The sequence below is a fragment of the Phaenicophaeus curvirostris genome, chromosome 6, assembly GCF_032191515.1.
Source record: "Phaenicophaeus curvirostris isolate KB17595 chromosome 6, BPBGC_Pcur_1.0, whole genome shotgun sequence".
Lineage (NCBI taxonomy): Eukaryota > Metazoa > Chordata > Aves > Cuculiformes > Cuculidae > Phaenicophaeus > Phaenicophaeus curvirostris.
In genome coordinates, this window is record NC_091397.1 from 37,289,454 (window position 1) to 37,316,552 (window position 27,099).

Genomic DNA, 27,099 nt, shown 5'->3' on the forward strand with positions numbered 1-27,099 from the left:
TTTGCTGTGTGGTTGTTTTTCAAGGGTAGTGGGAAGGAACAAAGGCAAATCCACCAACAAAGTAAATTACAGTGCAAGTACCATGAGAATCAGAAGTCTTTCTCTGACAAGATGGAAAGTAAAATCTTCCAGTATCACTTTAGTTGTGGGATAGTCCCAGGAGTGCTGTGGGAAAAAGCAGCCTGTCATCATCACATGTATATGGCAAAATTGTGTAGCATTAATTCTTTTGCAACATGCTTTTAACACTGGTACCCCAAACTTTATTTTGTTATGTAATAGTATAATTTTTATTGGTTCAGATTTTGGTGAAGTTGCTTTCAAGAATGGCTGCTGTAATACAGAGAATTACATTACACTAGAGAATCATACTTCAGTATTGTGCAAAATGAGAGCAAAAAAATCAAATTAAAATATAAAGGCAAACTGAAATCCTATCAGCAGTTTAGACAACAGTGGAACTGGAACATTAAAAATGTTTTGTGGTTGAAGTTCTATTATTAGGATAAAAAAACAAAACAAAACAAAGAAGGAGAAAAATCTAATTTAATAAGTAGAACTGCAGACAGAGGCAGGAATGCTTTTGGCTTTCATGGTGCTAAGGGCTACAAATTCCTGTGAGAAGGAAATATATGGGGCTAGGTGTACTTACAGGGGATCTTTCAAAGCCTTCCCATTCTCCTTTCCTCCTACAGCCTCTTTCCCATCATTTAACTTTGCAAATGTCCAGACCAGAATCTCCTTTACCACTTGGGCTTACCTGAGTGTGAGTTGCACTGGAAAGTTATATGATATGGTAGCTTATTCATACAGTGTTTTTCCTGGACATATTACAAAAGATGGACGTCACCATTGTTTGTGATTGTGTCTAGTTGGAAGCGAATCATGATTTACCGTATAATGTCTACAGGCAATCTGGAGGAAGTATAAGCTGTTATCGGGGATCCTGCTGTTCAACATCAGTCTCCTTGCTAAGCTACCTCTTCCAGGTCTTAGATGCCTCAGGCTTTCTCCATCTTCTGAGGAAGGAGCTTTCTACAGAGAATTTGGATTTTAGGACTTTCTAATTCACCTTTGAGAGGTTGCCTGCTCACTGCAGGGCTGTGGAGAGCCTCAGGGCTCCTCACTGAGGCACCTCAGCTAGGTGCTAAAAATAAGATGGTGTACAGATTCCTCCTGTATTTCTAAACAAAACAATCCATTTCCTCTGAGTTGCACAGCTGCTTGAAATAGTTAAGTTGAAGTACAAGCTTCAAATAATATTAATATGGGTTTTTTTTCCCTTTCCTCTGCCAAGTATTTATTGAATGCATTTGTATTTTCATCCATGTGTGAAGTCACTTTAAGTAAGACAGAATGAACGTATATCGGGAAATACAAAACAGCGTTAATGAAGACAGTACTCCAGCACACTAGAGACTTCCTTTTGTCAGCATTTCATAGAGGGAAACAGTGTTTTCAAAGGCAGAACCTGCTTGGTTCTTCTGGGCTCAACTCTCACCAGGACCCACAATCTCAGGGGTTCCTCATGACTAGAAATCCTGGATCCTGGGGTCCCCTCTGCCTGTCACATAACCATTCCTCACCTTTGGATTCATAGCCAAAAGGCTTTAGAATTGATATCAGTGTGAATATTGGGCTGAAGAGCAACCATGTAGCTAGGAGGAGAAAGATTTAAAGCAAACAAAAGCAAGAAGTTTTTGTGCTAATTTTAGTTAAGCTGTGGGCCTCTCTGTCAAAGAACGCTGAAGGTGCTGAGGGTTTAAGCTGACTGAAGAGAAAACTTTTGACTGTTTTTGAAAGAAGAAAACACAGTTGGCTCAGGACGTACTTGAGCTGGTGGTGGTGGCTGGATATCTAGTATCACCACAGCCTGCCCTGTTCTTGATCATTTTTAGCTTCTTTATCATTTTATTAGCATCTAATTTTGTGCAGTGATGGAGATATGATAGAGCTGCATATAGGATACTGGGCTCCATGGGCCTTTGGTGTGACCAGGTAGGGCTTGTTTTTAATATTCAAAGTCAAGTTGTCAGTTGATTTAGGGTACTTGAGACGCTTCTGAAAAGACAAAAATTCAGAGATTCTACTAACTTCAGTAACGGGTGCTAGAAAAGTATATTGATGCCTGAGGTTTAAATTCATCACTGCTCCTGTGAAAGCTGGTTTTGTTGGGAACCAAGTCAACAGCAGCACAGGTGTGGAAAACCAGAATAACAGAGCTCAGCCCTGCTGGAAGGAGTGGTAGTTTTGCCCTTGAATTCCACAGGGGCAGGATGTTACTTGATGCTTTAATTTCTGCTTCCTCACACTACCCTGGGCACAGAATTGAAATAAAAAGTCTCATGCCTTTGTGCTGATACACGGAAGTATTTCTCCATGCAATTGATTTTCAAAGTTTATGCTTGGAAAGTATTTGGTTGTAAACTGCAATTAAAAAGCTTTCAGTCTCGTTGAGACAAATTTACATAAATAATATGCCTTTTCATTCTGCAGGGCAGAAACAGACTGCCTAGGGGTAGGAAGGATGGTGTTGCGTATTTGTTGTGAAAAGACAGCCATAACAACTTCCTCTAACATGTTTCAGAGGAAGGCAGATTGGATGCATCATTGGTTTAATTTGATATGGTCTTTGGTTAAAATAGACTTCCTGAAAACAGGCAAAACTGTTCTGAACATTGAAAAGGAAAGGAAAAATATTAAAATAACTGCTGTATTATGTGTTGACAAATTAAATGTTACCATGGATACCCTGGTCTGTTTATAGCAATAATAATAAATATTTTCAATTCACACTGTGCTTTCCATCTCAAAGGATCCCCAGGTGGTTTACAAATGACATACATGGATTACTTTACATGGCATTGAACTACAGCCACAAGAACTGTTGGTACTGCCCAACAGCGGAAGGTAGAAAATGTACGGTACCCCAGGTGAATCTGGAGGGATTGTTTGGGAAAACAGAGTGTAAATGGCGGAACTGAAATCTAGCCAAGAGCTGAACAGCAACATGCAAAGCATCAGATCATGTCCCCAAGTATGACATCTACTCATCTTTTAAACATCTCCAGAGATGGTGACTCAACCACTCCCCTGGAGTGCCTGTCGCAATGCTTGACAACCTTTTCAGTAAAGAAATTCCTCCTTTTATCCAACCTAACTCTCACCTGGTGCATCTTGAGGCCATTTTGATGGCAGTCTTCCTGAAACTCAGTGTTTTCGTGTGGTTTCCACCCAGGGCAATGCCAAACCTGTTGTATTTATGTGGAATGTACTTTTATATTTGGGAACCTTAAAAATTGGAGCACTTCAGTGACATGTTTCTGTATTAACACACATAGCAGAAAAAAAGAGAAGGATTGCACTGAGATACCTGTTGGACATTTTGTCCTTTAGTTACATATTCGTTCCCGACTTTCACCCTGGGATAGCATAAAGCCTTGAGCAAATCAGCAGAATTCAGACCCATCAGGTAGCCAGCTTTGTCAGCCACTAGAATCAGAGACAGCAAACGAATTCAGGAGAATCAAAGAAAGGTGTCCTGGTCCTCTAAGGTGTTTCTGTTACAAGGAGCTGACTTTCAACTGCACCTATTTTGATAGGAATGGTTGGACTCGATGATCCGGTGGGTCTCTTCCAACCTGGTTATTCTATGATTTTATGATTCTATGATATAGGTACTGGAATCATTAAGACATTGTCAGTGTTTTCTTGTACGCTTATTTATAAAATCTTGGCTTTCTGGTAGGCTTCTGTGAAAAATTTGCCAGCCTTGACTCTAAATCTTGTCTGTTCATGGGATGGGGATGATGTGCCTGCCTTTTTCAGTGGATTATTGCAAGCACTCTGAATCACATTTTTTAAAGAAACATTTTTTAAAAAAACACAGAGAGGAGTATATAAAACGCTTGATGAACCACCAGGAGGAGGAAGTGCTTCAAAAGACTTTATTTTTGTATATGCGTGTACATTTTGCTCAATTTATCATCATTACTTTTGAACCACTTCTGTTGTTTTCCCACAGTTGCTTGCACTTGTACTTACTGATAATCTCTTGCGTTCTGCTGACGGTTGTTTCCAGAAAATTCCCATTAGTGTAAGCATACCTGATTGATGGTGTACTGTAATCTTGGGTTGATTCATTGTACTTCAAATGATTAAAACATGCTCCTTGTATTTGAAGGACTGAAACCTGAGCACAATTTTCTACAAGTTAGAAACACCCATGAGCAAGAAGAGCCACAGAAGCAGGGGCTGCTGCCTAGCAGGGAATACAAGAAGCTTCTGTGGGTAGATCACAGCAAAATCTAACCCTTTGTCTTTTTTTAATTGTGTGCTGAACTCCTACACAAGAGATTTGACAGGCAGAGCTGGCTTATTGACTCGGTAGTCTTGCGCTAATTGACTGCCGGTTTAGATACCGCGAGCCTCTAACCAGTTGTTAAACTCTGAGTAGGCACGTCAGTACCATGCCAGTGAGAGTCTTTGGGGGAGGAGAAAGCTGCTGGGTACGTTCCTCTCAGAATCAGCTCCCCGCGCCGGGAGATGCGTGAGGCTGGGTGTGTGTGCTGTCACTGGCAGATATTCAAGGGCAGCTAAGACTGAGATCGAGTGCTGTGCTTCCAGCGGGGAGAGCAAGGCTGCTGCTGAAAGTACAAACTGGCAGGATCATGACAGAGCCAAGCAGCAGAAAGGAAGGATTTAAAAAATGCCGGAGTGCTACTTTCAGCATCGATGGCTATAGCTTTACAATTGGTAAGCCTGATTTAATTCCTGTTCTTTCCTTCACTATCTCTCTCCTTTTCTCTCAGTTTGAAGCTCCAGTAAGTTCAGGTGAAAGACAGCTGTTGATACCTCCCTTCTGTCAATATGTGCCTTTAAAATCTATAGATGCCCTGCAAATTTTGTCTGGGTTGGTTTTCCATTCTGCCTTCTGTATTTTCTTCTGCCTTTAACATACAGCTGCTCTAAATCCATTTGCTGGGTTTTGGCACAAGTTCACAGAGACATTTGCAGAACTTTTGCCTTGGAACCTTATCTCAGGAAAGCCTGGGATTCAGGACTGGAGGTTTCCAACTTGCTCTCTGAATTTCCTTATGATGAGCACAGAACATAACCATTGGGAGCCTTGGCTTTGTTTCCAATATTTGCTCACTTAACCAGTGTTTCCAAATTCTGTAACCTTTTGCCATTTCTCAGTTTGCGTAAATATGTACGTAACAGTTCTTGTTGTCTCAAACACAAAAAGCAAAATTGCTGGGGTAGGGAAAGATGCAAGGAAAGATTAGGAATTTTAGGACTGGTTGTGCAGTTTATTGTTTGTGTTCACTGTCCTGTGAAAAGTGAGGCTTCTCAGAGCATCAGGTGTCTACGTGTTCTTCCAAGAGACTTGTTGTGCGAAAGTTAAAATCTGAGGATTCTCTGAGAAGGCTGGTCTGCTTAAACTGTGTATCTCAACAGGCTACATTATATAAATCCTTACAGATTTAGAAAAAAATTTACATCTCATATTAATTTTTAGAATAAATCCATGCTATAATATATGGTTAAACTTGTAATAATCAATCAATACAAATTCCACTTGAATACCTTTAAGATGGCAGAGATCTTCTTGCAGTTGTGAAACCAGGGAAATTTTTCCTAATTTGTACTACTTGCAATTGGGTCACAATTTCGTCTAATAATGATGGATACACACTTTTTAGTGGTGTGGGAGGAGGCACTTATTTACCTCTCTGTTTCATGAAGAAATAGTTTTGCAATAATTAACATCTTGCAAACAAATTTGCTGAAAAAAATTGGAGATGGAAGTGTATGTTTCATTTATATATCTTCATGTAGTTAATGTGAGTATTGCATTTCAAGGGTGAAACTGTCAGGAAAATACTACTTCTCAAATTTCTTTCTCTAGGTGGTAGTCCCTTCACAGTTTAAGCTGAAATATGCTCTCTTTTGAACTCCCTATCTTAACCTCTTTCCCTCTCAGCATCATTACTGATACTGTTGTCTCGTTAGTTTGTGTCAGTCTGGAGGATAAACATTTCCATTTTGAGCCTAGACACATTATCTGAAGACACTGAACATTTGTGACTGTGCCTAATTATTTTTTTTTGTTCATCAACAAACCATCAGGATTGCTTTATTTGTTGCTCTACTGTCTATTTCTTATGCTCACAAAACAACTAGAACAAACTTTGGATGAAATGACTCAGGCTTAGAACTACATCTTCTGCTTCTTAGGACAGTTGTTGCATAGGAGTTAATGTGCTATTTTCTCCTATTTGGTACACATAACCGGTGTATTGATTGTGTGATCTGTGTATTATATAACATTTATTTTTATATCTGGGCAAGTATGCAGTGGATTGACTCACATAACTGTGAAAACTTTGTAAACATTCTATCTAGTATTACCAGCACTGTGTGGTAGACAGAACTGAGTGATTAATGTATTTATTAACCTTTATACTGGAGAAAATGAATGTATTCAGAAGATCCTACATTGATATTAGTGTGTCAGAGATAAGCTTAAACTTCTTTTTTTCCTTCAAATAAAACTTATGTGTAGGGACCTATCTTAGGGTACTGCAATTTTTTTAAGAAGTTCTTGGGAAATGCTGAGCTGCTGCATCTGCTGGTGAAGTGTCAGCTGGGAGAGAAGGCTGATACTTTTGAGAAAGAGTAATGGCAGGTTGAGAGATAAGAGTTTCCATTTGAGTGCAAAAGAAAAAATATTTTGCATTAATTCACCCTTATACTGATTGCTAAGAAAGAATGATCTTCACAGCGTTTTGGAAAAGTGATCTCTTAAAATGAAACTTAATGAAAATTTTAATGAAAGACCTGGGATTAACATCAGACATGAAAGTATGTGGGCATGGAAGAAAGATGTTGCAAAAAGAGCTTCTTGCTAATGGTTTGCAGCTATATAACCTCCTGTCTCTGGAGATGGTCAGCATCTGTTCATGCAGCAGGACAACCTAGAGCAGCTTCTTGACTGCTCTAATTTTTACCTTGTTTGCTTACAGCACTAGCAGTAGAACAGAAGAGCTGTGGGGATTCCACACTACTTCCCAAAGACTTCAGATCCCTGCGGAAGAAAGGGATGTGTTCTATCAGAAAGGCAAATATATGCCAATACTTGATTGCTTTCTTCTGTATGAAGAAACAAAGTAATTGCAAATCCCTTTCCTCCAGATACCACCCGTTCAACAGAGACCGTGAGGAGGCCCGAAGTGTGTTTTTCTATGCCTGTGGAAGATTTCCATGTAGTTTTGGATATTCTGCTTTTATGGATTTTTTTTGCACTGGTAGCTGAATATAAAGGGACTACAGTAGAGCCGCAGTGTGAGCCATTTAGTGGGACCATTCAAGACAGGAATCATGCAAATCACAATGAACTTTCTAGAGCAAAGAGTCTCAGATGAAGGCTTGAAGATCTGTATTCACCATGCTTAATATCAGCAAATTTCAGAGTCCATGAAGTTTTCTATACAGAAATTATTATCTTTGAGCTCTTGTTCAGCTTTGGCTAAATTTTCCTCCGCTAGAAGTAAAACATAACAGGATAGCATCTGAGTTTAAAGGAAATAAAATCAAGACTTAAGGCTTACTTTTGTTTTGTCCTGCACCTTGTCTCATCACTCCAGTGCAAATGAAAGGCAATTAAATCAGAATATCATTATGTTACCTGCTGACTTTGCTGCTGTAATTGACTGACTAAAGGTGCAAGACAGAGAAACATCCACTGTCTTTAAACCTGTGAAAATAGTAAACACAAACAGTAACAAGAGGATATTTTCTTTCTGCATTTATCACCTTCCTATGACTAAGAGCTAACTTCATTAAAGCTCCCACTCTCTGCTTTTTATATCCAGAAGCACCTGGCAACACTATTTTGTCCTGTCCAACATGTCCAAAAAATTTATTTTTATAGATTAGAATGAAATGAAGTGATTGGGAGTTCTGCTGTAACTCAGGTGTTACTGGAGAGGAGAGATGTGACACTGAAACAGTCTAGCTCACAGCAGTGATTTCTGAATCTTGCAGGAAATTTTCTTTAGGAGAATACTCTCTATTTTGTGTGCATAACCCTGTCCTCCAATTACTACAGAAGATCTGAGTTTTGCTCAGTGGTCCTTTTGGGACCTATTTTGAAATAATTCTGTAAAAATAGGGTTTTCCTAATGCTACTGGAGTTCCTCATGTTACAGTTCACTACTTGAAACCCATTTCAACATCCTTTTCAGTGTCACAGGCAGAACAACCAAAGTAGTTCTTGCTGGTCCCTCTGAGAGATCACTTCATGTGTACTTAAGTTTTAAAGAAAATGATGCTGTGTATTTTCTGTTATTCTCTTGAACAGTTGTCTGTTAGGAGTGGAATAGACAGGAAGGACTTTTAAAAATTATTTTAGAAAGAAACCAGAGAAATAACAGCAGTTTCATTTTTTGTACTGTATAAAGAACTGTGTACATTGTAGCAATTAAGTTAACTTTTATTGTGTATTGGTTTTCAGCCATATTGGAGTTTGCCATTCATCTGAAGGCAATGACACCTTCACAATGCAAAAAAGAGGCAGTTTTCAGCAGAAGGCACCTGTAGGCCCATACACAGTGCATTTTCATGGAGATTTACTCTAATTCTGTTGTTAGTTGCTTATAATAAAAAATGCCCTTCTGACTGAAAGCACACTGTAATTATGAGGTGCTGACAAATCTCTCAATACTTCTGCATGTATGTCACTCGTAGCTTTTCTTCAAAGCAGGTCTGGGAGAAATGTCTATGGGATAAGTTTGATTTCAGAGAGGGGAGAAGGTGTCTCTGCTTGCATGCACACAAATGGTGTCCCTGCCCAAAAAGTAAAGGGAGAATGCATAACCACCACTCCTGCTGAGGATTATAGGCTTTCCTTTTATTTGTACCTAAAGGGTCATTGGGCACTGGAACAGGCTGCCCAGGGAGGTGGTTGAGTCACCTTCCCTGGAGGTGTTTAAGGGACGGGTGGATGAGGTGCTAAGGGGCATGGTTTAGTGTTTGATAGGAATGGTTGGACTCAATGATCCGGTGGGTCTCTTCCAACCTGGTTATTCTATGATTCTATAATCTTCTTTGTTAGGGCATAATGCAACAGGTTTAAAAAACATCAATTAACCTCCCAGAACTTTGGGTTTTTTTTCCTCCCTTTCTCTCCAGATAGAACTTATTGAGACAATATTTTCTTAATTAGAGCCAGTAGGGAGCACTGATGATTTCTGTGTAAACAGTGGAGCACTGTCACCTGAAATCTATGAATTGAGAAATCTAAGTTTATCAATATAATACATATACTGAGCTTGGAATAGGACACGAAAACTTTAATGTAATTTAAGGAAGTCTGATATAGTTATGATAAACTAGAAAGAATAAAAATCTCTCACAACATAGTCCTACTCTCAGCAAATTCACCTAAAGAAAGCTGTCAGCAAATAGATTGTGAACTAAAGCTCTGAAGTTACAAGAGGTTTTTTTTCTTCTCCATCCATTATAAAGTTGTGTTTGAGCTTCAAATCAGTCTGGTCTGTCTGTTCTGCATGAAAATGCAACTGAAAAGAGTCTTCATAGTTGGCATGCCTATATGTGAGATACCCAGCTGGCCCTTTAAGGTGGATGATATCTGCCACAGTGATGGGCAACAGGAATTCCTACTGTTGGTACTTAATCTGTAGCTACTTCTGTAAGAGGGTGGAGATGGTGATTTCTGTGTCATCTACAAGGTATTGATATTACACTAACATCTTGATATTGCAGGGGTGGATTACTGTAAATGAAGTAAATCATCTTTGAAAAGATTACAGAGGTAGTTCTCATGTGGCAAAAAGCCTGGCAATGTTTTTGAGGAGCTCTGCCCATTTGCCTCTGTGGAGAGTCTACCTTATCTCTGCTACCTGCTGTTCACAGCTGCGCTCTGCTGCTTATGTCTTGGCATCCAGAAACGCAGTGGGTTTGAGGCTGTCCCCTTCTTTATCAGAGGTATTTTGTTTTGAGTGAGAGGTTACTATGCAGGATTGCACTCCATGTTCAGCAGCATCTCCCACAGGATCAGATTCAGCCTGCAGGTCCCTGTGGCAGGGTCACATCAGAAGTGCTAGTCTCCTTCCTCCTCTTGATTTTATTTCTCAGAGAAGCTGTGAACAGGAAAATTTTTGCAGCATGTTTTGATGTGAGTGAATGTACATCCCCATTCTCTGCAGCTGAGTTCAAAACATGTGAAAATACCCTCCAGAGCCCTGATGGTGAGACACAGTGTCACCCCAGCTTTTGTTTTCTCTCTGGTCTTTGGCCAACTACTCCTGCTCCCAATGCCTTCTGAATTGATGGACAGAAATTAATTGCATATTTCAGATTTCCTAGAATGCCCAAAGTTCTAAAAGAAATAAACAGGCATGGACTTTTCTGTGCCTTTTGAGCTCAGTAGCAGGCAGGCTGGCAGGCCTGTTTCTGAGCAGACAGGCTCTGACCAGGAACAGCCTTCTCTCATTTGCAGCCCCAGTCCGCTCTCTCTCCCACATCAAAAGCCAGAGGTTGACATCCTCCTCCTCATACTGCTTCTGTGAGGCCCAGAGTCTAGGAGCTTTCAAACATAATTATCTTTGGGGATTTGAATTTCTGCTGCATATTTTCTATTTTAAACCCTTGTTCTGTGCTAATTAGTCTATTTTCCTCATGTAGTGTAAATGCAAGCTCATTTTTCTGAGTTCTGTAGTTTTGCATGTGTAAGAAAGCAAAAGGCTCCTGGATGCATCCTCTACTTACTTGTGTACTAGTGCAAACCAAGCCAACAGGCAGGATCCTGTTCAGCAGTAAACCAGCATCATTACAATGATTTAAATGAGCAAAGGATCTGTCCTGGACATTCTTCTCCAGTTAACATGAATGCTGCTGTAGATTAGAAAAGGAGCTGCCCTGCATACAGGGAAGGTAAATCATGCAGCTTTTCCATGGCTTACTTCCAAGGCTTTGTCAAGATTATACCGGTATGATTTTTCTCCCTGCCTGGTGACAGAGCTTGTATCTAACAATCCTGCTGTAACTGGATCCCAGATTTCTAATAGCTACAGGATTGAGATTTTCAGGCCTGGGAACTTAAACCCCATGACTACATCAATAGCCTTGTGCAAAGTTGGAAGCATGATGCAGGGAAAGTTGTAATAATTACCTAACAGATGCACTTAATGAGGTCTATCCTGGCTTCCCAGCTGGCAAGTGGAGCTGTACACTGGGACAATGTAACAGTAGTCATTCAGGTCATGGTGTGACATTGTATCCTCCCCCTGTTTTCATAGCAGCTGCAATCAGCCCCCTGAAAATTTCCCTCAGGAGCTGCAAACATCATCTCTCTCCATTAAATCACAGTGCGTGGTGCTTAGTCCCTTGCTGCTGCTGCTGCTGCATGAAGCTGTGTCTTATTTCTCTTGGTTCAGTGCCCTTTGCAACTCTCCCTCCTTCTCACAGTGATGCAGAGCGATGAGACCTGTCAAATGGCACGTTACTAGGAAAGGTGAGAGGGCAGACAACTTGCTTAGCCAATAGCACTTCATTCAGTTTCAACTCCAAGTGCCTCTTCTACGATCAGTAGATTTACAGTCAGTTTATACTCATTGGAGGTGAGCATAAGGAACACTATTTGGATTCAGATTGTGTGTCCTTTCTCTTTTAGCACTGACAATGAATGCATATTAGCAGCAGAGACCTTCCAAAATCAAATTTTACCAGTTTCTTCCCCACATACATGGGTAGCTGATGTCCTTGCAGTTCCCCCATGTAGTATGCTGGGTTTTTTTATGGACTCACTTTTTATTTATTATCTTGTTTTCTTTCTATTTCTGGGTTTTCTACTCTTGAACTGTAATAATGCATTCCCCAAAATTTGTACTGATGTTTTCCTCTTTATGCTTTATCCTTGTCTGTCTTTTATTTTGTGCTTCAGGAATGCAAGTGATTTATTTTGAATCATGTCAACCAGAACCTAAGCTTTATTGCTCTAGTCCTACCACACAGTTAAGAACATACAGAAAGTTTCCTGGCATTTTTTTTTTTATTGCATTTTGAAGTAGAGCAAGTTATTAAAAGTTATTAAATCATTTTGGAATTAGACTTGAAGTAAAAATTATAACTATGTTAACTTTCTCTGGAACCAGTTACAGCAAAATGTTCCTCTTCTTAGAATACTGAATTTGAGTTTTGGGTTTTTTTCTGACCCTTGTAGGTAAAGATGAACAATTTACACATACAATTTACACACCTGCTGTAGGATGTTCACACAAAACCTTACTGAAGTCACAGAACTTTTCAAACAAGTGGTCCTCAGTTGCAGGCTGAGCTCTTTTGCTCCTTAGTGATGTGTGCTCCATGATTAAATGAGAGCAATTGGTATTTTCATCAGTTACCAAGTGGATACAATTGCAATTGTAATGCTCTGGGAAGTGAACAAAGAATGAAAATGCATGGAGATATAGGACAGGTGTTGCTGTCCATTGTGCAAATGCAAAGTGTTGTTTTCTTCTCCCATTACCACTGGTGTTTTGAAGGATATAATGTTTTATGTGCTGTTGTATGCCATGTGAATAGCACAATATCAAGCCAATTTATTTTATATTGATTTCCTCCACCACTTCCAAAGTTGTGATTATTACCAAACATGTATACCGTTAATAATCCCCATTTCCCTTAAAATGTACTCTGAAAATGGGATCTTTAGGATGTTCAGACTCCTTTATTTGCCCTTATTTGGTGGCCCCGTACCCCTTTTCATTAGTCAACAGGAGGTAGATGGTCTTTTCTCCCAACTGCGAGCCATCAATTTAAAGACAATCTGCATTCTTTACACCTTGAACATTATCATAATGCAGAATTACAGACCTCGCAGGCCAATTTATGTTCTCACTCTTATGCAACCTTTGTAACTCAAAACATAATGTGGCCTGCAGTGTGTATTATTTTTCTTAAAAATGCTATATGGGCAAATCTAAGAAATCTCTGGCAAAGCTGTGGATTTTTTTCCTGGACAAAATCTGGATTTTAAAGTAGAACTTGATAATCAAAACTGATTTCAATCTTTCATATTCATATCTATATTTTATAGCCCATGTACTGTGTATGTGGTGTATAGTAAAAAAAGTGTTGAATGTGTATATAACTTACAGAGCACAAGGGAAGGTGGTAGACTGCTGCTCCTAGAAGAGTAAATAATTTGTCAGCATTAATTTACAGAATCTCATATCATGGCTCCTCAGATGACAAAAGCAGTGGGATTTTCCAGAGCCCTAGCTGTTGGCTAGCTTTGCTATTACAAACGCCAATGGATATCTTTAGAAAGTCCAGAACAGGACATCCTGTGCTACTTTTGAAAATTCCTTTGCAGGTAGAGTTAATTTCTTTCTGGTAACCTCAACACTTAAATAGAATTCCAGCAGGAAATACCTAAGACCTAATGACTGCTTCTCTCCTTAGCTTTTAGTTGATTGTCTGCTTTCCATAAATTATACAGCATATATAGATCAACTAATAATGGGCATCTTGCTTCACTTCAATAGAATTAATTTCCAGAAGCATAATTTAGGGTGGATTTGAGCTGAAAGTTTTTCATGATATTTGGATGCATGTTTCTTCTGGAAAAAAAAATTATTTTGCCACATACTGAATTTTTGGTTGCAAGAGAGGTGAATATTAAGGTAGTTGTTTTGCCTCTTCTCCCTATTAAATGTAGACAGAAATGATTACATGGAAACCGCCTGCCTCACAGTGGAAACCGACAGCAAGCTGACATGTGTTGGCACTGGAGCCTGGCATTCTTGAATGATGATTGTCCCAGAACCTGGTTGAATGGGAGGTATAGCAGCTCCTCCATGACTGCAGTTTGCAGCTCACTTTACTGCAGAGAGCAATTGATTGCTAGTAACTTTATTTCATCTGGCTGTAAAGTTGTGCCCTTTCCTTTTTTGGTTGACAGCCAGCTGAATGTGAATCAGCAGTGGTCCAGGTGGCCAAGAAGACCAAGACCGTCTTGTCCTGTATCTGAAACAGCACAGCCAGCAGGACAAGGAGAGTGGTTGTGCCCCTGTACTCGGCACTGGTGAGGCTGCATCTCAAATACTGTGTTTGGGTTTGGGCCTCTCATTACATGAAATAAATACATTGCGGACCTGGAGCATGTCCAGAGAAGAGCAAAAAAGTTGGTGCTGGAGAAACAAGTCTTATAAGGAGCAGCTGGGATTGTTTAGTCTAGAGAACAGGAGGCTGACAGGAGACCTTATCACTGTCTACAACTACCTGAAGGAGGTTGTAGTGAGGTGGGTGTTAGTCTCTTCTCCCAAGTGATAAGCAATAGGACAAGATGTGATGAGAGGGAATGGCCTCAAGTTGCGCTAGGGGAGTTTCAGGAAAAATTTCTTCACTGAAAGGGTTATTGGACACTGGAACAGGCTGCCTAGGGAGGTGGTTGAGTCACCATCCCTGGCAGTATTTAAGAGACAGGTATATGAAGTGCTTAGGGTTTAGTATATGTGTTTTAGTAGCAGACAGGTATGGTTGGACTTGATGATCTTAAAGGTCTTTTCCAACCGAGTGGTTCTATGATTCCCCTTCAGAAGAGATGAAGGACAAACATCTGGAGGAACACTGATGAAACCACTGCTCTTTAAAATGCCAGCTGGAAGTCATCACAGCAGCCTTGGGAAATCAAGGGGTCCTGGTTGTTAAGTGTTGTACTTGAGTTTCACTTGGGCAGGCTGAAGCTGGGACTTGCTAGATCCCTGTCAGCCAAGTGTTAGATTCAAGACCTAAGCTAATGCTTTAACTATCAATCTGGTCTGCTAATGCTCTCCAGCATTCCTCTATTCCCAAAGTATTAACAGGTTGTTATTATTACAGTTGCTATGTGGCTTCATGATATTATTCTTATCTCCATAGCTAACACTCAAGGCTTAATTGTTCTTGAGTCAAGGGAAGTGTTAGTACTGAGGATAGCAATTACAACGCTGCTGATAATTTGGATCCACTTGCTCCTGGAAGATGCTCCTGTCAGCTTGACAACATGATCAGAGTAAATTTTCCTTCATGGAAGAATATGTTTATTCTTTAGTAATGTTTGCTGCCTTATGTTCCAGTCTAATGCTTCCTATTAATTAGAATTCATTGTGCCATTTAAGTGAAGTGGCATTTTTCAAGTGAAGTTTTGCATGACAACTTGTCATTGATGCTCTGATTGTGTTTGCCTTCTTGACCTCTGAAGCAGCAACAATAATTTCAGCCTCCTGTTTTATTAGCTGTCATTTACAGTGACACTTTACGTGCATAATTATTTTTCTCTAGCTCTGCACTGATGCTTAAATAAAACCTCTGGGATGTGTTCCCAGCTGGCTGTGTGTTTACATGTTGCGTTCAGTCACTTGGATTTAATCTCTCTTATGTTGTTTGTGGCAAGCAAGTTTTGTCTCCTTTTGGGAAGTTTTTAGCTTTGATTATTACAAATCAGCACTGCTTATTTGTTAAGCACTGCTCTCTTCAGATGCTTTGGCTAAGCTTTCTCAGAGAATGCTTAGGTCCCGAAGCCAAGAGGCAAAGGAAATCTGGCCTTTGAGCACTTTGGGGAGTTTTGCCTGCAGTTCATAGGTGGTATTACAAATATCTTTTTTAATTGGGAAGAAGAGAGTGTTTCCATGTTGGTGAAATGGGTGTTACACTGGAGGGAGGGGTGGAAGATCTTAGACTTGGAGTTGCGTGTCTTTCCTCAGCCCCCATCATCCTCTCTAACCTTTGGCAGAAAGATGCCCAAACCCTACTACTTTTTGGCAGTGCTGCTAACCAGGAAAAAGCAATGAAGTCTTTTGGCATTGAGATTCCTTCAAAGGAACCCGGAAGAATAAAGGAAGGAAGACAGGACATGCTGTGGGTGCCAGAATCTCTCTCAATGCCTTTGCTAAGACTAATTTATATTTCTAAAGAAAACAATACCTTATGGACCTTGAACTCCTAAATCCATCTGAGCAAGTTAGAAATGCGTTGGGAATTTGTGAAAGGGAGCAAATATTCTAATACTTCAGTCATTGTGAAATAGGCCTCAAGGTAAGCTTACTACTCCAAAATGAAGCACAGGGAAAACTTTGAACACAGAGAAATAAGTCTTATGTTGCACAATTAATTTTAAATCTCATTCAGATTATTCCTTTTCAATTTTAAGATTAGCTTGATGTATTTAGTGGATTTATCATGTCCAGTAAACTGCCTATGCAGATGGCACATGGCTTGTCATCTGCACTACAAAATATTTATTTATTCTCATTTGCAAGAAGGTGATTGTTGGAAGTCACTGAGCAGCATTCAGATAGCTAAGACATTTGTGACTGCTATATTAAATCATATTTGGTACCTTTGGGCACTGAAAAAGGAACAAAGAACATAATCCTTTGAAATTGTGTGTCATAACCATCCAATAATACCTGATTGCCAAAAAGAAGCAATCTTTGTAATATTTTGAATATTCTTTCATCATGCGTCATTTTTTAGTCTATATAAGGTCTGTACATGTATGTGTAATTTCATATTCATTAAACTGCTGGAGGAATTAGCATAGGAAAATGAGGGCATCTCTTAGTATGGCTGCTGAAGAACAATACAGCAGCAGTTCCAAAACTTATTAAAGAAAAATAGCAGTGAGGGGCTGGAATAGTTAAAAGATGGCAGGATTAAGGATTTATCTTACATTTCTTATTCAGTCCAAATCCCTAACAACTTCAGGTGTAAGAGAAAGAAATCCATGCCTATGCCCAAGTTATTTAATGGTTGAAAAAGAGGTTGTTATTTTGCATAATAATAATGTTTTTTAAATTAAAGGAGAACTTGCTTTCATTGTGGCTGGAGGGACATGTGCCACAATACTTACAGGTGAAGTGCCTAATCAGGTAGTTTAGCTCCACCTCGGAAGTCAGTGATCTAAAACAGGCAATGATTGCTCGTGTTAGTGTCTTCAATATAATTCATGCCATTGTAACGCATCCTTTGATCACTGAAATTTTGGGTCAAAGGTGAACAAAACTGTATGTGGAAAATAAATTAGACATGGTTGCAGAAGGTGACATGTTCACAGAAACACAAGGATAAAGTTATCAGGGTGAGGTACATACATGATATGCCACTTAGGTTATGAAATATGCTGTTGGACTTTGTTTAAAAAAGACAGTTTTAAAAAGAAAACAATAAAAATGAAAAAAACCTCAAACAACTAAAACCCAAACCAAAACAAACAACCTGGAATAGAAAAGTTAGAGGTTACACTGTTAAATATTTTAAAAAAGACAGCACATGAGAATATTCTGTAAAGAAGCATGACAGAACCAAGAAATATCAGTGAAGACATTAACTAAATAAGAAGTATTTTGAGATCAGTCATGCATTTCTATGTGATTAGTCCCATTACAATGAATGAGAATACTTACTATTGCAAGAGCTGCCAAATCGATCTTGCTCATAATGATTACTTTTAAAATATAGAAAATGCTTTCCTTCAGGAGCTCAGTCACAGGACTCAAGTGCTACACCCAATGCATTTATGGAGCACTATTTTTGTGGGTTTTGAGAGTGCTCTGTTCCCAGTACTTTTCAGTAATATGGCCATTTACTTCCACTGAAGTATCCACAAATTTGTCTTGCCTCTTCCTGGGATACGCCTGAGAAAGTAAGAGAGCAGTTGTCTCAAAACTACTCAGTAAAATATAATCAAACTCCTTCCTTTGCAGGGAGCTACTGCTGTAAGATCTTTTAAAAGAGCATGGCACACTCCCTCTGTTTTGCACCCGCAGCATCATGTGTATTGAGACAGAATACTTCATCCTGCCCTCATACAGCTCCATGATGGTACTTATACCTTCTGCCATGCACTCATAGAGCCAGCAGAGAGCTCCTGCTGCACAGAGACCACAGCTATTTTGTCCTGATGAGTGGATGACCACCTCCTGACCTCTGAGCATGAAACCCTAAACCCTATCTCATTTTCAACCAGAAAATGGAGCATTTGCTGTGCTGCACAGACTCTGTGTTCATGGTGGCCTCCTTTTCCTTGTTGCTGCTGAAGTAGCAGTGCCTCTAGAAAGAAACAGTGGGGTTTTTTTTCTACACCAAATTGAGGATTTGGGTTTAAAACCAAGGTGTCTGTTGAAAGATATGGGGGAAGTGCAGCATGTATTTGCCTGGTTCAGTCTGTGTGGTACCTGCAATGAAGGCACTTGCAGCATTATTGATGAAAAAATGAATCACTTTTTCATAGGCATTTCAATTAGTGACTTTCAGAAGAACAAAATAAACAGAAGTATTTTTCTTTGGCTAATATTTAAAGAGACGTGTAACTTCAAACTAGGGCTGACATTACATGTTAGCCAGTGCCTGTGTTTTGCTCAGGGCCTTCACCACGGGTATATATTCAAGCGTGTTGTGATAAATGCTCTGACTCAGGCCTTGGATCTTTCCTTCTTTTATTATAGGTTGACAGCAACTGGATGTGAAGCCTGGGGAATCTTTTGAAGCTATTAATTTTGGATTTATGTAGTATTAAGACAAAGCTGTCCTCTTCAAGATGGGAAGACAACATTGGGGGAAGTGTATATGTTATATCGGTCACTACTTTTACGGGTATCGGTAGTTTATGTGAAGTAATAATGATAACACTGGCAAATGCTCCCAGTGGCATTTTTCACATCAGAAGTGCTTAGTGGTTTGGCTGTACTTGCTTCAAAGTGGAGATTTTTTAAAAAGGGCTTAAAAAAGAGTATTTTAAAGCACACTTCATCTTTGTGCGAGTAGATCCTCTTGTATCATGACAGGAGACCAGCTGCTACAAAGGTGACTCTGAGAAGAGCTGTCTGCAGGTGCTCACCAGCAGAATGCCAGTGACAGGGAACTGGGAAGCAGCACTTGGTTCCTCTATGCACCAGAAGCTTTAGTTATTGATTTGAATTTCAGTTGCTTGAAACAATTCTATCAGATGGGATCACATCACCAGTCTACTCTGCTGTGAGCTGGTAGAAAGCTGAAAAGGAAAGAGGCACATGATGGTGTCCCTAACATCTGCACTGTTGGCTTATGAAGTGGTGTAGCATTTCTATACGGTTGACTCACTGCGTCGTCTCTTAATGAGAAATTACCAAAATTATCTTTCTTAGCTTTTTGCATATGCTGTTCTCTTATTTGTGAGAAACGCTTCCTGTCTGTTCCACCTGGCAGGTTTGCCAGAGCATTGCTAGGTTTTGCTAATTAGAGATCTGGCTTGATTTCCTGAGCTGGAGGAGGCAAATCCTGCCCTGCTTCTGGCTTGCTCTCTGAAACACAGACACATGAGGGCAAAGTCTTCTTATGTTCTGGGTTTAAGGTTATGCAGTGCAGGGTACTTAATCACTTCAGGGCAGTATTTCTTACTCAGACACTCAGAGTGGAGTACTGAAATAGCTCTAGTAGTCCTTTATATCTGATCCCATGATGGTTGTGAAGTAAATAAAGAAAGAGGGCATGCACTGGTGCCAAAGTGTGCATGCGGGAATTCTGTGGCACCTCAGCAATGCTTGCAAAGTGACCACAAATGAAGGAAGCTAGAAAACTCAGTGTGCTCCCATTAGCAAACCACTATTGCAATATTTCTAGAGCCATTCTGCACAGGGTTGTAACTAAAAAAAATGTAAGATATTTATTTTCATCCTATAACTCACAAGCAATACGCTTTAAGTTAGCCTTAATTTGAGCAAGGATTGGACCTCATGACTTTTGAAGGTTGTTCCCAGCTGAAGGTGTTCAGTAATTTTATGTATGAATGAAAAGTTTCTCTAGATTAAGATAAGGCAAAAGAGAAAATCATACTTTTAAAAAAATATTTTTTCTTTCAGTTTCTACTTCCTTTTTTTTTTAATATCATGAAAGGATTTTATTCTCCTATTAAAAAGAATGGCAAAAAGTTCTGCTAATTTCAGTTGGATTGAGGTGTGGATTTGCATGGACAGAGATGCGTTTGCACTGCCTTTAGAAGGAAAATCAGAGCACTACCTTCTTTAGTTGGAAGCTTCTCTCACAGAGAGTCTTTTGAAAATATCGTGGGCAAAGGAAAAAAAATTGTGGTGTGTATCTCTCTTCCCAAGTAGCAGGAAGACAGTGACAAAGGACAAGTGACAATAGGCTGCATGGCACAAGGGCAGACTGAGCGGTCTGCTGGTCACATTCAGCCTTCTAGTGCCTGGTGCTGAGACAGTGCACAAAAGAAGGAGAAACGAGATGTCTCTGATCATTAAAATTGCATTGCTGAAGAGTTAAGGTATTATGCTGTAATCTTCTCAAAAAGGAGGATATAGTGCTCCTTCTCTTGCATGCAGGATGGACAAACAAGACTGAGTCTTTCATGGCCTGCTGTCTGTGCAAACCTACTAGTGTTGGTAGATGAAATAGCTGTAAAGTGAAGGGCATTTCCAGTCAGGACTACCACTGATATATTTGAGCTATGAAACCCCTCTTCTGCCTGGCACGTACAATGGTCATCTGTCCAGGTTTCCTGTGAATAAGAGAGCTAGCAGTTCTTGTCTTCCTCTGCTTGTCTTTCTGTCAGCGTGCAGCTGAAGTGCTGCTGTTTTGGGGAAACAAAGGAATTTCCAAGGCCTCATTTTAATTAGGTGTGTGTGTACACAGCAGTTCTACACGTGTTTAGCAGCAGTATGTGGCAGTGAGGACCTGGGACTTGAGGAAACTCCAAATGGAAGAGAGTTACGTGAAAAGGCGTTGTTTACACTTAGTTACTCCTTTTTGTCCCCTTGGCTTTCATGGGGAAACATTAGAAGTGATATGTAGAGTAAAAGGAATAGGGCAAATTACATGTTAGTAAGTAGATATGTCTTCTCCAAAGGAAAGGCAGAACAAGGCGCAGGCTTCCTGGCATACACTTCCTCGAGTGCTGTCAAGGTGTGCTCTGGGTCACCTCTGAGCTTGGATGATGCCTGAGGACCCTGCCTGGAAGGGGAGGGAAGGAGAGGAGGCATCATAGGAACCTCCTCAGGAGTCCTACTCACAGACAGAGTGCTAAACCTGGATCCCCCTGGGATTGCAGGCTGAAATAGAAGGGCAAAGGAAATGGTATATAGTTGGTCCCTATTGAAAACAATGGGATTGTTGCCTTGTGAAACCAAATATTTTGTGAATGAAACTTCTGGAGACTACATGTTTTGGCGTACCTTTAAAGTGAACTCTCCTAGGAGCTGGTAACCAAGCCAGAACCTGCAGAATGTTTCTATTCTCTGGTTGGTATTACCTGTCCATGCATAGGAAGATATGTGATGGAAACCTGAGTGGACAGAGAGATGATCCCAGGGGTGCATACAGCTTAAAAATTAAGATGGAAAACTGGAAACAAAAAGATGCAAAACACAGAAAACGGTGAGTTCATCTCTTGGGAAAGAAAAATTGGAAATGCCTGTTTCATCTCTCAGTCATCTGGAGAATAGGCCTTATGAGGAACGGCGGAGAGAGCTGGGGTTGTTTAGCCTGGGGAAGAGGAGGCTGAGGGGAGACCTCATTGCTCTCTATAACTACCTGAAAGGCGGTTGTAGAGAGGAGGGTGCTGGCCTCTTCTCCCAAGTGACAGGGGACAGGACAAGAGGAAATGGCCTCAAGATCCGCCAGGGGAGATTTAGGCTGGACATTAGGAGAAAATTTTTCACAGAAAGGGTCATTGGGCACTGGAATGGGCTACCCAGGGAGGTGGTTGAGTCGCTTTCCCTGGAGGTGTTTAAGGCACGGGTGGACTAGGTGCTGAGGGGCATGGTTTAGTGTTTGATAGGGATGGTTGGACTCGATGATCCGGTGGGTCTCTTCCAACCTGATGATTCTATGATCTCTTGCTTGGTTCGATATAAGCTCAACTGAAATCAGAGGCAATGTGTTCTCTTTTCTATTTGGCTTTTGGATTAAACCCAGTGAGAGAAAATGTAGGCAGAGCCTACTGCTGGAAATGCCAAGTTGACCTACAGTTAACTATCTCAGCCATGATTCTCAGTACCCAAAAGTCTTCTCTATGTGGTCTGAGATAATGAGTGCCACGCTTTTAACAGGAAAAATAGCACTGATTAATAGAAATAGCAGTGCAATGTTTATCCACTGCATTCATTGTAGCACAAAGTGATTTTAAAGACTCCATCTTTATATCTGGCTGAATGAATGAAAAATTTTCAGCTGTCAGCCATTTTCCTTATTGTATAGGATCTTTGTTCATAAACAAACTAGTGGTCCAGTGCTGTAGCTCCTCTCCAGACATGAAACCTACTGTGGCATTGAGTTATGCATTGGAAATGGGTTTGTTGGGCAGAAGGTGTGCATATCTGGGCTGTAATTGCTGTTGAGGAAATCAATCGAATACTGCGTGACCTCTTATCATACCTTGTTCTATCTTGTTGCACATATTGGGCAGTATCAGGGGTTTATTATCAGTATACAGGGGTTTATTACAGGGCAGCTGAAAAAATCCGGGTCAATGAGGAGTAAAAGGCAAATACAAAGTACTGTGATTTGATCTTTTTTTCCTTTGAATTTTCCTATCACTACCACAGCTGCCTAAGATAACTTTGCTATGGATACAAAGGCTATAGCTTTTTTAATTCTTCAGGAACAACTTTTTTACAGGCTGACAGCATTAGGATCATAATGAGATGTGCTGTTGTTGATGGCTAATAGAAAAGTACCTCTCTGCCTTCTTAAGGGATGAATTTAGAAAAGCTCCTAATGATACGTAAGCTGAGGCTCTGCTTTCAGGTGTGACACAAGTGCTTCAGTACTTGTATCTCAATGATCTTTAGAAGCAGGACTTGCCTCCCCAAAGCATTACCTGCTATTGTATCTTAGTATTGATATAGATTAATGTTTGCATAAATCTTGCATTTCAAGGTGATAAAAGTGCCTATTTAGCTGAGCAAGGATGCCATTGTATCGAGTCAATTTAAGTACCTGTTGATAAAGTGTTCTGGAGCTACTGCATTTCTCCCATGCTAGAGAATTATTTGATTTGCTGCATCACGCGGTTTTACAACCAAGCTGTTAAATCAGACCTGGCAGGTACGTGTGGCTGAGATACTTTGTCGCTCTGTGATGGTTATGGATTCAGTTATTTTTAAAACCAGTTCCTTTGGTGAAGAGTAAAGCACAAACCTCACTTGTATTGGAGGTTGCGCTTCTGCTTTGGCATAACTTTAGCTGTTCATAGCTCAATGATTTTCATTTTAATATTTTTTTTTTTTTAAGATCGCTCTGTTTCATCCCTTCACAGAACAGCAGCCTACATTCTTTCCTTTTTTTTTGCTGTTCAGCAAGGGAATAAAGATGCCTGTGAGAAATTCACAGGAGGCCTCGTTTACTAGTATTACAAAATTCAAATCCAGTGGGTCACACCCACAAGAGCTAATTGTCAAGCTGTGCTCTACCAATGGAAAATAAAAAAATGTTTCCTTGGTAACTTTTTAACGAGTCTCAAAACGTGTCCAAGAAGAACTTTTTTCCAGTGGATTAGGTATTTGTGAAGTCAAACAACTCCTGTTGTGTGGGTATAACCTCACGTAACATTACTGTTGTTTTTTACACAGCCCAATTATTAATGAAGAGAGAGCCTCAAACACAATCTGAACAAAGAGCAGATGAAACCAGGTCAGTGCAGGATTTCACCTAATTTAAGGCATCGTCACCTGAGGTAATTATGTTGGCTTCCTTTATAATCAATATAGAGAAACTGATTCTTGGAGGTGTTGTACATCTGACCTATTTTAGACCTCAGTCTTAGGCTGAGCTGAATCATGTTCTCTCAATTGACTGTAAAGGTAGCCTGGACGGCTATATTGCACTTGCAGATGTTTAGGTCTGAAGAGATGCTCCCCCTCACTTCCCAGGTGTTTTTGTCATCTAGAGATCTAAGAAATATGCTTTTAGGAGAAAAAGGCAGAATTTTTGATTATGTATTCTGGAAAAGTTAAAATGAGTAGTGCATGTAGCAGTCCTAAAATACGTAAGTTATTTGGAAAGAAAGGAAAAGTGTTTGAACTAGACAAAAGCAGTAGTTAAACACTTCCAAGAATAATGATAAGAGAAATACTGATGCTTCACTGAACAGTATTGATTATCTACTTTTTTTTTTTTGTGGAAGCTCTCCATAATTTATTTCACTTCCCAGCACTCTAACAAGTTCCAGCCTTCTACTTTAAGAAAGGTACTTCCTGATACAATAATATAGTGATATGCAAACAAACAGTTTTTCTTTTCTTTTTTTTTTCTTTTTTTTCTTCCAGTTTTGGATGGAGGGGGCTGCCTAGAGTACAAGAAGCATAATACTGTCTTTGAATGGAAACAAAACCTGAGGAAGATAGTTAAAATATAAGAAAAGCCATAAAATTGCATATTTAATATCTACAAGCTAAGTGTTTAACAGCATATCAGGGGGAGATTTCACATAGTTAAAACCAATCAGCAATGGCGTTTTTTTAAAAAAAACAAAACAGTCTAACACTTCTCTTTTGTTCTTCTAGTCCACCTGTTGTACTAACAGGATTATCTGGCTGTGACATTATTTGAAACGTGACTGTGGATGTGCTGACTATGCCTATTGCCTTTTTTTTTCCCCTCCCTCTAGTGATATAAGTCAGTCAGTCAGACCAAATTTCCTGAGCAGTTCAAGGTGTTTCAAGCCACTGGCACTGAAAGAACTAGTTCTGCCGTCTCCCTCAAACGAGCTGCGTGTTTCTGCACCCTCATCACCTTTGGCACTCCATATGGTGCTGCATCTGGGCAAAGCACCAGAGCTAGGAATCGACCCTGGATAAAACCTGTTTCTACTCAGTGTGCCAGAAAGAACTTGGTGCAGGATTGGAAATAAATGGAAGATGAAAGGATAGGACTGCTACTTTTAATCCAAATGCTAACTTAAAGTGTTGGTAAAGCACGAATGCGGTTGAGTGATGCTTGCTTGTTTTGACTGCTTTGTTCCTTGATCGGTAGTTGGCATCTTCCAGTAATTTTGCTGAGAGTGAAGTTTAAATATAATTTGTCCATTCACAATGCATCATTTAGGGAGCAAATGGTGCTGTAACAAGAAAGTGCATTTTGATCTTGCTTTGTTTTCATTAATGCATCATTTGCAAACCAAGAACATTTGTCACTCTTAATGGTTTTAGAGTGTGTTTGGAGGTCTGGACCTGCTTCCTGTGAAATTATTAAAAAGAATCCAACTAATTTGTGTGGGTTCAATGTCTCTCTTCTTCCATGTACTCATAGGTTTAACAGTTAGTATCTACATTAATTGCAATCACCACTTACTTTCACAGAGAAAGCCATTTGTTAGTGGAGTCACTGAAAGGAAACTTGGGAATTGAAATGACAAACATGGATGCTGTTATTCTGCTGTGTACAGAGCTACTTCAACCTGTAGTTTTTAGCCTGAAGAAAAAAACCCCATATATTCCTGTTTACAACAGTGTAAACTAGAAATCCTATTATGACTCCTGTTTTTAACAGCTTCAGATATTTTGTCTCTAAAACTTTGTTTTCCAGGATGCTTTCCCAAATGGGAGCAGACTTGTTCAAAAGAGTGAAAATGTCATTTCAGGCTTGGTCGATGTCCTCTACTGTTTGTTTCAACTAGAGTTCAATTGCACAAATTGGTCATGATGAAGACATGCGTACCAATTCTGCCCATTTCCACAATACTTTAATTTGCCTAGGGGTTAAGGTCTCTGACTTCTGGATGACTAGCTCAAAAGATGTTGTGAGTTGGTGTAAGTTTTAAACAATGATTCTATGTTGTTGCAATTTTTTTTTTTTAAAGTGTTTAAGTCCTTAAATTCCTTTTTCTATTCAGGAGTGTTCAGAGTCTGAGACTCTCAGTCAGAGTTCACAGTCTGAGTCTTAGTAGAAGAGGGTGAGTGCAAAATCCAGCAGCATATGTTATGAAATATTTTGAAATCTAAACTAAATAATAGACACTTCCTGGTCTTTACCCATCCTGGGTACTTTTCTTGCACCACAACACTGGGGTTTATGTTCTCTAACAATTCACAGCTATTACACATCAGCATTTAGAAAATCAGAGAGAATAAACCTTTACAGTCTGGATCCTCCTTGCAGAGGAAACGAAGTGGGAAGAAGGGATACCACTGAAATTACTAGCACAATCTAATACCTCAGAAAGGTGAATGCATAGCAAGTTTGAAATGGCTTTGTTCAACAGGGGCCCAGAAAGTTCTTGTTCTTCACCAGCGAAAGGGGAGATGCTAGTGAAATTTGAGGAAATATAGATTTGTGCGGTGGCGTTGCTTCTTGGGCAGCAGTACAGCTTGGTGCATTGCAAACAGAAATGCTTTATGTGTCAAAGGCTATTAAACATGTTATGTTCTGTTATTTTGACAGGATGCTGCAGATTAGTGGCAGGCTGGGAGTTTTGGAGAGGACTAGTGCACTTGTACAAGTGCCTTCAGTGGGTGGCTGGTAGGACTTAGCCCAGTGAGTGTTTATAAAGTTGCATGCACACTTATCAAGCTGGCTCTGAAATGGATGGACCCCAGCCAACTTCAGGCTTGAATGCATCTCCTACTAAGGTTATCACCCTGTTGTAACCAAACTAATACAGCCTTCTGAAAGCTTGTTAGTATTATAAATGCATTACTCACAGGACGATTTTTTTATACTTTGATTAAATGGTGTTTTGAAAGGGACAAAAGCACTCTGAAGACTAATACCGTGGGGTTTTTTTAGCTACTTTGATTCTAAGATAAAACTGTTCAATGTGTACATTAGTGTTCATATACGTGCACAGACCAGTCTAAATTCAGGTTGCAGCATGCTTCACTGAGGTTCATGTTTTGTAATGACTTTGCTTGTACAAATGTCACCATCTGGAACTAGCTCATGTGACTTTTTATACTGAAGGAACAGACTAGTTACATTTAGAAATCTGAGACTCTAGATTTTCTTGTGATATTATATTATGCTGTCATGTAAAATTTTAATAAAGGGGGACTTGTGTGGTTTCCATCAAAAACAACTAGTTACAAAATATGCAATGTT

The 27,099-nt window shown here is 39.8% G+C and overlaps 1 protein-coding gene across 2 annotated transcripts in view; it reads left to right on the plus strand.

The window, feature by feature from the left end:
- Positions 1–4,607: 4,607 nt before the first annotated feature.
- The window catches only part of PDE1C (phosphodiesterase 1C), a 300,480-nt gene continuing 277,988 nt past the window's right edge, over positions 4,608–27,099 (plus strand). The window contains exon 1 of one of the 2 annotated variants that reach the window (XM_069859824.1): positions 4,608–4,755. In XM_069859824.1, coding sequence (XP_069715925.1) covers positions 4,671–4,755 — 85 coding nt within the window. In that variant the 5' untranslated portion in view covers positions 4,608–4,670. The remainder of the gene's footprint in view (positions 4,756–27,099) is intronic. The other variant, XM_069859830.1, reaches the window with a different exon arrangement.